The sequence below is a fragment of the Schistocerca gregaria genome, chromosome 3 (assembly GCF_023897955.1).
Source record: "Schistocerca gregaria isolate iqSchGreg1 chromosome 3, iqSchGreg1.2, whole genome shotgun sequence".
Taxonomy (NCBI): domain Eukaryota; kingdom Metazoa; phylum Arthropoda; class Insecta; order Orthoptera; family Acrididae; genus Schistocerca; species Schistocerca gregaria.
The window spans coordinates 381966181-381979049 of record NC_064922.1 but is presented as its reverse complement, the minus strand read 5'-3'; the positions used below and the strand labels follow the sequence as shown (position 1 = coordinate 381979049).

Here is a 12869-nt window from a genome sequence, read left to right as displayed (position 1 = left end):
TACACAGGCATGCTTTGCAGGCACAAAGATAAATACTGGCGCCAAAACCTCTGTGTCAGTAAAGAAATTTTTTTTAAAAAAGGTGGAAGACGAGCTTTTTTTTTTCTCCGCCCTGCGTTTCGACCGTTGCATTCTCATACATTATCCAACGAAGTAAATACAAATTTTGTATTGTTCATCTTCTAATATAGCTGCATTTCAATGTACTACGAAAATCCAACTGGCAAGACTGTTTGGGATGTTTGTCACAAGACCACCTACAATACATCTTGTAGATGGTCTTAGTTTGTCAATATGGCCAACTCTAGGTTCTGAATTTTTTCCTACCTGTGAGAAGAGGTGGTTGTTAATAGGAACTTTTATGAATTGTGAATCACATGCAGTATTCTCTTCACCATACAAACATAAACATTTTGCCATGTAATCTTTCGTGTTTGCTGCTATCTCATTTAAATCCTGTCTGCCTAATAAATTACGAAACTATTGAGTGAGACAACAGCAAACGCGGAAGAATATACATATCATGTCACGTTTATATTTGTATTATTCTTATGCCTAATAGTGATACAGTCAGAAATGAAGCACAGCAATTGACTAGATTTATAAATCTAAGACGACTCTAATTTCTGTGCAGAATGTAATGTACTAATGAGGCATCTGCAAAGATTTTCAAACGGAAAAAAGTTTTTTTCTAAACTCTTGTTCAGAACATATACGCAGTCGATTATCTGGTTCTTGTTGATCATTATCAAAGAAAGCAGCAGTGTAAGTAACAACAAATAACAGTCTCTTGCCATTGTTTCGCCAATGAGACGATTCCTCTCCCTCTTTTTTTTTTTTATTTTTTTTAAATTACAAACAGCAGCAGTGCGCGTAAAAGCAAGACATGCCGCGAGAGGCGACAGGCCGTGAACACTCATTATCAGGATGCGATGAACAATGTGTGACACAGTACAGTAATGCATTTTCAGCTTAGAGTGACGTAAACATATATAACAAAGAGAACGGCACTTACCAGATCAAAGAAAAATGAGCAATCGATTCAAACCAGACAAAGCACGTGAAAAAGGAAGGGTGTCCGTATAAATACGGACGGAGCATCTGACGCATAGCAATGGCTACCTGGCAAAGCTTAACTGCTAAGCTTATGACTCGAACCAAACTACTGTAGCTGTATCATCATTCATTTAACCTAAATTGTGTCTCATATTACAATGGACCAACTATGTTTCGATTTGGAGGTACTGCCTAAAACTTTTCTCTCCCCTTGAATTTCGAGTCTCAAATTTCAGGTGCGGCTCAGATTCGGGAAATTTTTTTTCCTTGCTTTCAAGTCTCATTTTTCAGGTGCGGCTTAGATTTGAGTGTGGCTTAGATTCGACTAAATACAGTAATGAATTTTTCCGCAAGTGAAGACTCTGAACGCCATATAAAGTCATTACGCTTATTTACCATTTCACTGGATTCATTGATAAAGCTTACGTGATTTAAGTAATCGTTAGCGCCATCAATCCTGTTGAGAATCTCAGTTGCAAATTCAGCACATGACAACAAATCATTGGTGCCGCCTTTCTTTGTATACATTCATTGTATGCTGATGCTCCTGTTTGGATCCTCTCCTCAGTAGACTGATTGCATTTTTCCAGTTTCCTACCTATAACCCCCACCCATGAACCATGGACCTTGCCGTTGGTGAGGAGGCTTGCGTGCCTCAGTGATACAGATGGTCGTACTGTAGGTGCAACCACAACAGAGGGGTATCTGTTGAGAGGCCAGACAAACATGTGGTTCCTGAAGAGGGTCAGCAGCCTGTTCAGTAGTCGCAGGGGCAACAGTCTGGATGATTGACTGATCTGGCCTTGCAACATTAACCAAAACGGCCTTGCTGTGCTGGTACTGCGAACGGCTGAAAGCAAGGGGAAACTACAGCCGTAATTTTTCCCGAGGACATGCAGCTTTACTGTATGGTTAAACGATGATGGCGTCCTCTTGGGTAAAATATTCCGGAAGTAGAATAGTCCCCCATTCGGATCTCCGGGCGGGGACTACTCAGGAGGACCTCGTTATCAGGAGAAAGAAAACTGGAGTTCTACAGATCGGAGCGTGGAATGTCAGATCCCTTAATCGGGCAGGTAGGTTAGAAAATTTAAAAAGGGAAATGGATAGGTTAAAGTTAGATATAGTGGGAATTAGTGACCTTCGGTGGCAGGAGGAACAAGACTTTTGGTCAGGGGGAATACAGGGTTATAAATACAAAATCAAACAGGGGTAATACAGGAGTAGGTTTAATAATGAATAAAAAAATAGGAGTGCGTGTAAGCTACTACAAACAGCATAGTGAACGCATTATTGTGGCCAAGATAGATGCAAAGCCCATGCCTGCCTACTACAGTAGTACAAGTTTATATGCCAACTAGCTCTGCAGATGATGAAGAAATTGATGAAATGTATCATGAGATAAAAGAAATTATTCAAGTAATGAAGGGAGACAAAAATTTAATAGTCATGGGTGACTTTAATTCGTCAGTAGGCAAAGAAAGAGAAGGAATCATAGTGGGTGAATATGGATTGGGGCTAAGAAACGAAAGAGGAAGCCATCTGGTAGAATTTTGCACAGAGCATAACTTAATCATAGCTAACACTTGGTTCAAGAATCATAAAAGAAGGTTGTATACATGGAAGAATCCTGGAGATACTAAAAGGTATCAGATAGATTATATAATGGTAAGACAGAGATTTAGGAATCAGGTTTAAAATTGTAAGACATTTCCAGGGGCAGATGTGGACTCTGACCACAATCTATTGGTTATGACTTGTAGATTAAAACTGAAGAAACTGCAAAAAGGTGGGAATTTTAAGACATGGGATCTGGATAAGCTGAAAGAACCAGAGGTTGTACAGATTTTCAAGGAGAGCATAAGGGAACAATTGACAGGAATGGGGGAAAGAAACACAGTAGAAGAAGAATGGGTAGCTCTGAGGGATGAAGTAGTGAAGGCAGCAGAGGATAAAGTAGGTAAAAAGACGAGGGCTGTTAGAAATCCTTGGGTAACAGAAGAAATATTGAATTTAATTGATGAAAGGAGAAAATACAAAAATGTAGTAAATGAAGCAGGCAAAAAGGAATTCATACGTCTCATAAATGAGATCGACGGGAAGTGCAAAATGGCTAAGCAGGGATGGCTAGAGGACAAATTTAAGGATGTAGAAGCTTATCTCACTAGGGGTAAGATAGATACGGCCTACAGGAAAATTAAAGAGACCTTTGGAGAGAAGAGAACCACGTGTATGAATATCAAGAGCTCAGATGGCAGCCCAGTTCTAAGCAAAGAAGGGAAGGCAGAAAGGTGGAAGGAGTATATAGAAGGTTTATACAAGGGCGATGTACTTGAGGACAATATTATGGAAATAGAAGAGGATGTAGATGAAGACGAAATGGGAGATACAATACTGCGTGAAGAGTTTGACAGAGCACTGAAAGACCTGAGTCGAAACAAGGCCCCTGGAGTAGACAACATTCCATTAGAACTACTGACGGCCTTGGGAGAGCCAGTCATGACAAAACTCTACCAGCTGGTGAGCAAGATGTATGAGACAGGCGAAATACCCTCAGACTTCAAGAAGAATATAATAATTCCAATCCCAAAGAAAGCAGGTGCTGACAGATGTGAAAATTACCGAACTATCGGTTTAATAAGTCACAGCTGCAAAATACTAACGCGAATTCTTTACAGACGAATGGAAAAACTGGTAGATGCGGACCTCGGAGAGGATCAGTTTGGATTCCGTAGAAATACTGGAACACGTGAGGCAATACTGACCTTACGACTTATCTTAGGAGAAAGATTAAGTAAAGGCAAACCTACGTTTCTAGCATTTGTAAACTTGGAGAAAGCTTTTGACAATGTTGACTGGAATACTCTCTTTCAAATTCTGAAGGTGGCAAGGGGAAAAATACAGGGAGCGAAAGGCTATTTACAATTTGTACAGAAACCAGATGGCAGTCATAAGAGTCAAGGGGCATGAAAGGGAAGCAGTGGTTGAGAAAGGAGTGAGACAGGGTTGTAGCCTCTCCCCGATGTTATTCAATCTGTATATTGAGCAAGTAGTAAAGGAAACAAAAGAAAAATTCGGAGTAGGTATTAAAATTCATGGAGAAGAATTAAAAACTTTGAGGTTCGCCGATGACATTGTAATTCTGTCAGAGACAGCAAAGGACCTGCAAGAGCAGTTGAACGGAATGGACAATGTCTTGAAAGGAGGATATAAGATGAACATCAACAAAAGCAAAACGAGGGTAATGGAATGTAGTCAAATTAAATCAGGTGATGCTGCGGGAATTAGATTAGGAAATGAGACACTTAAAGTAGTAAAGGAGTTTTGCTATTTAGGAAGTAAAATAACTGATGATGGTCGAAGTAGAGAGGATATAAAATGTAGACTGGCAATGGCAAGGAAAGTGTTTCTGAAGAAGAGAAATTTGTTAACATCAAGTATAGATTTATGTATCAGGAAGTCATTTCTGAAAGTATTTGTATGGAGTGTAGCCATGTATGGAAGTGAAACATGGACGATAACTAGTTTGGACAAGTAGAGAATAGAAGCTTTCGAAATGTGATGTTACAGAAGAATTCTGAAGATAAGGTGGATAGATCACATATCTAATGAGGAGGTATTGAATAGGATTGGGAAGAAGAGAAGTTTGTGGCACAACTTGACTAAAAGAAGGTATCGGTTGGTAGGACATGTTTTGAGGCATCAAGGGATCACAAATTTAGTATTGGAGGGCAGCGTGGAGGGTAAAAATCGTAGAGGGAGACCAAGAGATGAATACAATAAGCAGATTCAGAAGGATATAGGTTGCATTAAGTACTGGGAGATGAAGAAGCTTGCACAGGACAGAGCAGCATGGAGAGCTGCATCAAACCAGTCTCACGACTGAAGACCACAACAACAACAACAACAACAACAACAACAACAACAACCTATAAAACCATCATATGCATCATTGTGATCTTATGAGATAATTTCAAGAGTGAAAACTACAAGTGATGGTATTTAACAGGTACTTATTTCAGCTGTTAACAGACAAAGCTATCTGGGACCAGACACATACAGATCATCATATCATCTCAACTGCTTCATGATAGATAATATATTTTATTGGAAATTGGATCCTCTGTTTCACCTGATTTGTCATTTTCTTTTCTTTGACAGAATATAAGCTCTGAAATCTATGAGTGGCAGAGCAGTACATGAAGATATAATTTGTAATTTGATAGATAAAAAATCTACTCACCAAGCAGCATCAGGAGAACACACATGTAAATATACTGAAATCTGCAAGCTTTCAGAACCAGTGGCCCCCTCTTCTGGCAGAAGGATTGAAGGGGAAGGAATAGGGGTGAAGGAAAAGGACTGATAAAGTGTAGGAAATGGGGAGAGTTTGGAAAAATTGCACAGAACCTCAGGTCAGGGGAGACTTACTGGACAGGATGAGAAGGAAAGAATTATTGTTGGAGACTGCACCTGACAATATTTGAAAACGTGGAAGTTCAAGGGTGGAAGATGAGTAATATGCAAGACAGAGGTTACTGACAAAACATTGTGCATTAGTTAATAAGAGCGGAAAGCTACAGTATTTTACAAACTATGAGACATACCTTAATTTTTTAAGCATTTTTTTTAAAAACTCCAATTTTACCATTTATTATATTAGACTGCAAAGCCAGACTAAGAAAGAATCTTACTTTATAAAACCAAACTGACTTCTACAATCCCTGAAAACTGACATCTGAATTTTATTCGTATTGTCTTTCTCCTTCCTCCTCCTCATCACTGTCCTCTCCATATACAAGATGGTCTTCAGTGCCATCAAGAGTGTTACTTATGGCGCACTTCTTGAAAGATTTAACATTAATGTCTTATCTCACTCCAGACCAAGACTGTTTTATCCACAAACACACTTGTTTGATTCTATATCGTTTTAAACCTCCCTTCGGTGTGAATTCATGTTGGGTTTCATCCATTTGTTCCATTCCTCTCTCACTTACACTTTAAATGGTTTATTTATTGAGACATTAAGATGCTGCAGCTGTGAAGTAAGTCCTCCCAGAATAACAGCAAACTCTTTATTTCCCTGTCTCAATTTCTGTTTCAAAAAATTTTTCAGGTGACTACTAATCTGATCTAGCACAAGAAGAGAACTCTTCAATAAAGCACCTTTCCTTCTCTCCCACACTCTGTTAATCCATAATTTCATATCAGTCTCATCGACCCAACCCTTGTCATGTACATAAAACACAACTGTCTGTTGGTATTTCAGAAGGTTTTGGCACTGTTTTGTGCTTGAAAATGATCACTGGATTAAGTTTAGTACTGTCAGCACAACATGAAAGGACAACAGTATACTGCCTTTTTTCATGTCTACTTGTTTTTATAGTTACAGTTTTAGCACTTTTCATAGCCACTATTCAGTCACTCAGCACATCAAATGTGAGAGGAGTTTCATCCATATTTGCTATTTGGCTTAGTTCCACACTGGTTTCCTTTTAATTCTAAATAAGATAATTTTTCTCTTCATACTCTTCTTGCATTTTCTGAGGTATTTTGGTTTTGTAACTTCTGAAATTTTCCTGGTGTATTTCTTTTCCTAATGATTTTCAGGTGTGCATCCGGGTACCATCAACATTCTGCCACAATATTTTGGCCAGAGACTTCCAGCCATCTTCAGGCGAGTGGACAGTTACTGAAGAACCCAGATGCATTCATGGTATTTATGCCAAGTCCCGCATACGAGAAATGCGCTGGTGTCTTATGGTGCATGCGTCAGGTGATGACATGTGTGCGACAGTTGATTTGTGTATGCTGGCCTCATTCTGCTCTCACTGGATAATTTTAGTTACAGGATTCCAATTTTTATACAGTTGAAAGACGTGATCACAATTTATAAGATTATCGGTGAGACATCTTTCCGTCGATTCTTCATTTACTGAATCCCAGAAACAGGTGTTAAAATTTTTGTTCAATTGTATTCCATTGAGTGTCCCATGGAAATATAGCATTCTGCTACTGCTGATTTTAATGACGGCTGACGACACGTGTATCTTTTGTGTTCTGTACAACGTTACTGGACAGTTCGTGTCGTCTGGCATATATCTGTGGCACCACGCTCACGAGGACTTTTGTAAATGCTCGCTATTTCCATTTCTCATGGGACAGTCAATGGGAAACAATAGGACAAAAATTTAGCTCCAGTTTCTAGTTTTTGGAATGCAGTTATCAAAGAACAGGTGGAAAAAGTCTTGCCAATAATCTTATTAAGTGACAATGGCTTTTAATGGGACAAAAATTGGAATCTTATAATTAAAATTGTCCAGTCACAGCAGAACTGACAGGGTCTTTCGATACTCAACGATTAGATGGTCTCTTACTTCTTCCACCAGAGGCACCACACACAACTTGGCTGTCTGATTCATGTTATCACCTGACGCATGTGCTGTACGGCACCAGCACATTTCACATGTGCAAGATTCGGCATAAATATTGTGAATGCATCTGGGCTCTTCAGTAGTTATCTACTCACCTGAAGATGGCTGGATGTCTCTGGGTCGAAATATCATAGAAGAATGTCGACAGGATCCAGCTACATGCCCGAAATTATTTAAGAGGGGGGAAATTGGTTTTGTTTCACATGCTAAGTCCATAACGTTTCATAACCAACCAACAACCAAAAACTCTACCCTTAAGTCTGTCAAGTTCCTCTGTAGTACTAGCTTATGAGTGTGTATTTGAATCATTTCTGTATTAATTCCATTGTCATTTTGACGGTGTCCTTGAATCCACTGCAATATACCATTCTAGTTTTGGCCATCTAGCATTCAGTTTTCTTTTTGTACAGTTAGTTTTCTTCATTTTTTTTCACTTCTTCTTTACTAGCCCATCAATCACAAATTGTCATTTTTTTCTGTTGGTGGAGGACCAAAATGCCGCTCAGCTTCTCCATTTCCCTGTTCTTCAGCATATGTTATTACTTTCTATTTATAGCTCACATCATATGAATACCTTTTATTTTTTTCCGCTATGAAACTAGCTACTAACAAAAATATTGCACTGCTACTGGTAACACAAATTACTTTTATTTCCCATTTATTGGTACCATAGACTACAATGATGCCTCACAGGATACAGTGTTCTGGGTTTGTGACAGTTGGGCAGGAGGGAGACCGTGTTAGCAAGCTTGTGAATCCCCGCAACTCATGTTTGTCACATCGGTGTGCTGCTGCTGCCAGCTGACCCATTGTGGCCCGATAGCAATAGGATTTCTGCGGCATAAAATATATGGCCATTTGGAGACTGATGAGAATTTTAAATCAAACACTGGATATTTTTATATTAATTTCGATTATAAGACACGCTTGAATTTTGGAGACAACTTTTCGAAAAAAAAAAAAAGTGTTTCTTACAGACTTTAAAATATGGAAAACGCATTGTGATAGAGATGGATAAAAACTGACAAAATATTACCACAGAGTCAGTAGGCTTGTGAATCGCTCTTCCACTGAAATTAAATTAATAACATTGGGACAAAGATTCATATCTTCAACTGTTCTGGATCAATATTTAAAATGAACTGGAAAATTTGTTTTGAGATTTGTTAACTGTTGGAAAAAGTGCTAGGGATAATTTTTGTGCTGTTAGAACTCTTGAATGTATCTGCAGTGTGGGTGATTTGCATTGAAAGGATGCATCCTTACAGCTCCTCTTTTCTCCTTGTCAATAATGACTTGGTGTAAACAAACCACTATTATCCTCATCATACGACGCAGGGAATGTTGCTTTTGCTTCATATACTGCAAGTAATCCACTCAATTAGTGAATTAAGATTCCTGGCTGGAAACAAGATTGGTAGTGAAAGGAAGGTGCCTACAAGACCAGCAATATGCCAACAGTGAAGATGCAGCATGAATTTAACATTGCTCCCATCAAGTACGGAAATGCAGTGTACCAGCAGTGAGCAGTGAGGCTGCAGCATAAACATACCCCAATGCTCTCATTATGCCATCCAACGTGGTTTACCCACATTCCTTCCCTTTTTTTTTTTTTTTTGCGTTATTGGTCCTACTATGAGTTATCACAATTTCATTTTGTGTTGATAACCCTGTACTCGCAGAACCAGAAATACCATTTTTCCAGCTACTGCACTTAATTAATTCCTATTCTTGCAACATCAAGCTATTCATTTCCCTTTCAAGTTCCCTAATCTGCCTACCAAAGTGAGGATCTATTGTTTCTCACTCCAACTCATGAAACAGTGGGTTTGTTTGTTATGTATTACAAAATACAACTGGAATACTTTATCATACTGGATGACAAAATAAAACCATACAGCAGAGTTATGTAATGCAGCAGATGACCTGAGTTGCTCTACAGCTGATACGAAAATCTCTTTAATCTTTATGACATCTCCTTCAGCAAGGACATCGATTCAGCTGGGTGGCAGAGATAATATTCTAGTTTTACCAATGTTGTTGCATATTGATATGAACATAAAGTTATTGTTTCTATGATTTTTTATGACTCTTTTCAATCCTTTAGTCCTAGGCACTTATTAGTTCTGTGCATCATGATGGAACAATGTTTCTGTACAGTCAAGTCACTCATTTACAACTGACACTCATATAGTTTGTTGCTAATGAAGTAAATCTGCAAGCAGTCACTTTATGTTTGTGTATTTTATTTGGATCGTACAAGTTCCGAGATAATTGATTATCTTCAGTGTTGCTAAGAGAATTTAAAATCTGCAAATAGGCGCATACTGGAAGTGCATAATTACTTCAAGCATATTTATGGCCATGACTTACCTGTGTCAAAGTTGAGTCCAAACCACAGCAGAGTTACTCTGCAAATACAATCAGGCAGAAATAATGAACTTAGACTGTGTGATGTATGCACAATCAAAGCTTTATAAGATTGAACGGGGGTAGAGGGAAGAAAAACTTTGGGTTTCTTGGAAACAGTTTCAAGACTAGAACAAGAAATTATTTAAAGCAATTAAGAAAAAGGAATGAATGAATAAATAAACAAAAGGCAATTAATACCTCATAGTTGGACATCACCACTCTTGTTAGTGTACTTTTCACAGCAGCTGTATCAAATGGTGGTTTACCAACTAAGAGAGTATAAAGCATGCAACCAACTCCCCAAACATCAGCTTCCATCCCATGTGAGCTACGTGTTGCAACCTGGGAACAAATGACAAATTATGATCACTTAGTGGTAGCAACAAGTATCCATTTACAACTACTTGCAATGACATAAATTTGGCAGAACTATTATATTCATTGACTTAAGTAATCCGTGTTTCCCTTCTGCTTCATGACATTAATTCATTCTTTCATTTGCAATGAAATCTTTCATGAATTAGAAGACCTAGGTTCTTATTTGTACAATAATAATAAAAAACTAGAGCACCAGCAGTAAGACTAATTACTTCTACTGCTCAGGTATTGTAGTGTTTCACTTTTAAGCTGGTTCACTATGAATTTCACTGCTCCTATGATACATGGTACATTAGTTTAATGCATTTGGTTCAATACATTATTGACAATTTATTACATTAACGATATTTTGTAAATGCTACAAAATGTAAATGTCCTTTATGATTGTTTCGTGTATCACATGGAGTCTTGACATCGATGACGAGTCTTCTGGCACTTTTTCGTGACATACAGATGCTGGGACAACTTGCAGCCAATTGGTCAGCCATGTATTGCAAGAAGATGCTTCCATCTGTGTCCAGAGCTCATTGCTTATTATTACAAAAATTCAAGTAAATGAATATTTTTTGTGTTGTAAAGAGATGTGTCAGTTCCTGCGGAGACTTGTATCAGTTCAGTTGGATGGCCACAAAAGAATTCACATCAGCATAATAACCTAATTTTAAATTTTTAAGCAATGGAACTCCAGGCTGGAATATCAACAATATAAGGGAAAGGACAGATTGCTAATCACCATAAAGATGACACATTGAGTTGCAGACAGGCACAATAAGAAGACTGTTACATATTCATCTTTTGGCCAAACCCGTCTGTGAAAAAGAAGAAACACACACATTCACACAAGCAAGTACACATCATGCACACATGACCGCCATCTCTGGCAGCTCCGATCAGTATGCGATGGTCACGTTGAGTGGCAATATGAAGTGGAGCAGAGTAGGGGGAGGTATAGCACGGTAAATATGGGGGAGAAAGAAGAGCTGCATGGGTGAGCATCGCAGACAGTGCTCTTCTCTCTCCCCACTCATACCCTCCTATCCCTCCCCCTTCCTTGTCCCACTCCAGAAGGCCACTCAATGTTACAGCTGCATTCAGGTCCGAGCTTCACCACCAGCTTATCTGAACAGCAAAGATGGAAATTATCCTTACAACACATTCTCCACTTCCAAAATTATCCTGGACTCACCCTATGGTAACCCAACTGTCCCCATACCCTGCACCCAACACTATCACCTCTTTCCTATTCACGTCCCCTCATCCTCATCGTTTGCTGCCCTCAGCCAATGCACCAGCAAATCTTTCCCCTTCCTTGCTTCTTTTCTCCCCCCCCCTGCCCCCACCCCCCACCTCACAGCCCCCTGATACTGCACCTGGTAGTCTCCTCATGTCTCCACCTAGTCCTTACATACTCTGCTAACCCTCCCCCATCCATACCCCACTACAGATTGCCACACAACGTAACAATTGCATTGTGGTCTGAGTTGCCAGAGGTGGCGGTCATGTATGTGTGCGTGTGATGTGTGCTTGCTTGTATGAATGTGTGTGTGTTTTCTTTTCTGAAGAACTCCTTCGTTGTGCCTGTCTGCAACTCAACATGTAATTTTTACGGTGAACAGCAATCTATCCTTTCCCTAATATTGTTGATTTTAAATTTTGCAATATGTAGTCTGTACTTTAATCTCTGAGAAATAAAAGTGAGAATTCATTAATGAAGAAAAGTATTTGCATTGTAGGTGTCTTCTTTTACGAAATTAGATAACATATACAGTATCTATTAACACTGCATTATCAACATTAATTACAATAGAAGCAATTAATTAAATTTGAGAAATGTCAGTTACCAATACCTACATAAAATGCAAGACAAACTATAACTGTAAGAATCATATATCACAATGAAAATTTCTCAGTCAGTAATGACTATGGATGTGAACAGAAAAGATCCATTAATGATCACAACTGTAAAAGTATAAGACTTAGTAAGAATTAACAGTGATTTAAAGTGAAAACAAGATTATTAATTACATACAGCAATATCAAACTCGTGCATCCGAAAACAGAAAGTAGTGCAAAAATTGTGAGAAAGGCGTGTTGTAGAATCTTTGGTTACTGTGGTAACAATATCAATGGTCCCACTAACACATAGAATTCTAATTCATAATTTTGGACATCATCATTACTGTTTAAAAGTATTCTGGACCCACAGTTCAATTGCAAGACTGAGAAAAAGAACCTACTAAGATATAGCTAAACTCTTTGAATAACAGTAAAGTGTGATCCCAGGTGGAGTAGCCGTTTCAATCATGAAGCAATAATACATACAATACAATATATACAATAAACATAGTCATTGCATTATTTTCACATGCAGGAGGGCCATATTATTGCAGATGTACTCGCCGCCACCACTCTACTGAATATTTGGTTTACTGTAAAATGGTTGCCTTTCCTAAGAAACTACCATTTTGATCAGTTTTGCAGACATCCTATTATTATTAATTATTGAGACCATTTGTCTGTCGAGAAGGAGGTAGGGAAGGATGCACAAAACAAAGACGCAGTACTGGGATAGAGCAAGGGAGGTCTTTC

At 38.6% G+C, this 12869-nt stretch overlaps 1 protein-coding gene across 1 annotated transcript in view; it reads right to left on the bottom strand.

The window, feature by feature from the left end:
* Positions 1–12869, bottom strand: part of LOC126355013 (serine/threonine-protein kinase PLK4) — a 237555-nt gene that overhangs the window by 134095 nt on the left and 90591 nt on the right. The window contains exon 6 of the mRNA XM_050005153.1: positions 10101–10244. Within this exon, the coding sequence (XP_049861110.1) occupies positions 10101–10244 (144 nt within the window). The remainder of the gene's footprint in view (positions 1–10100; positions 10245–12869) is intronic.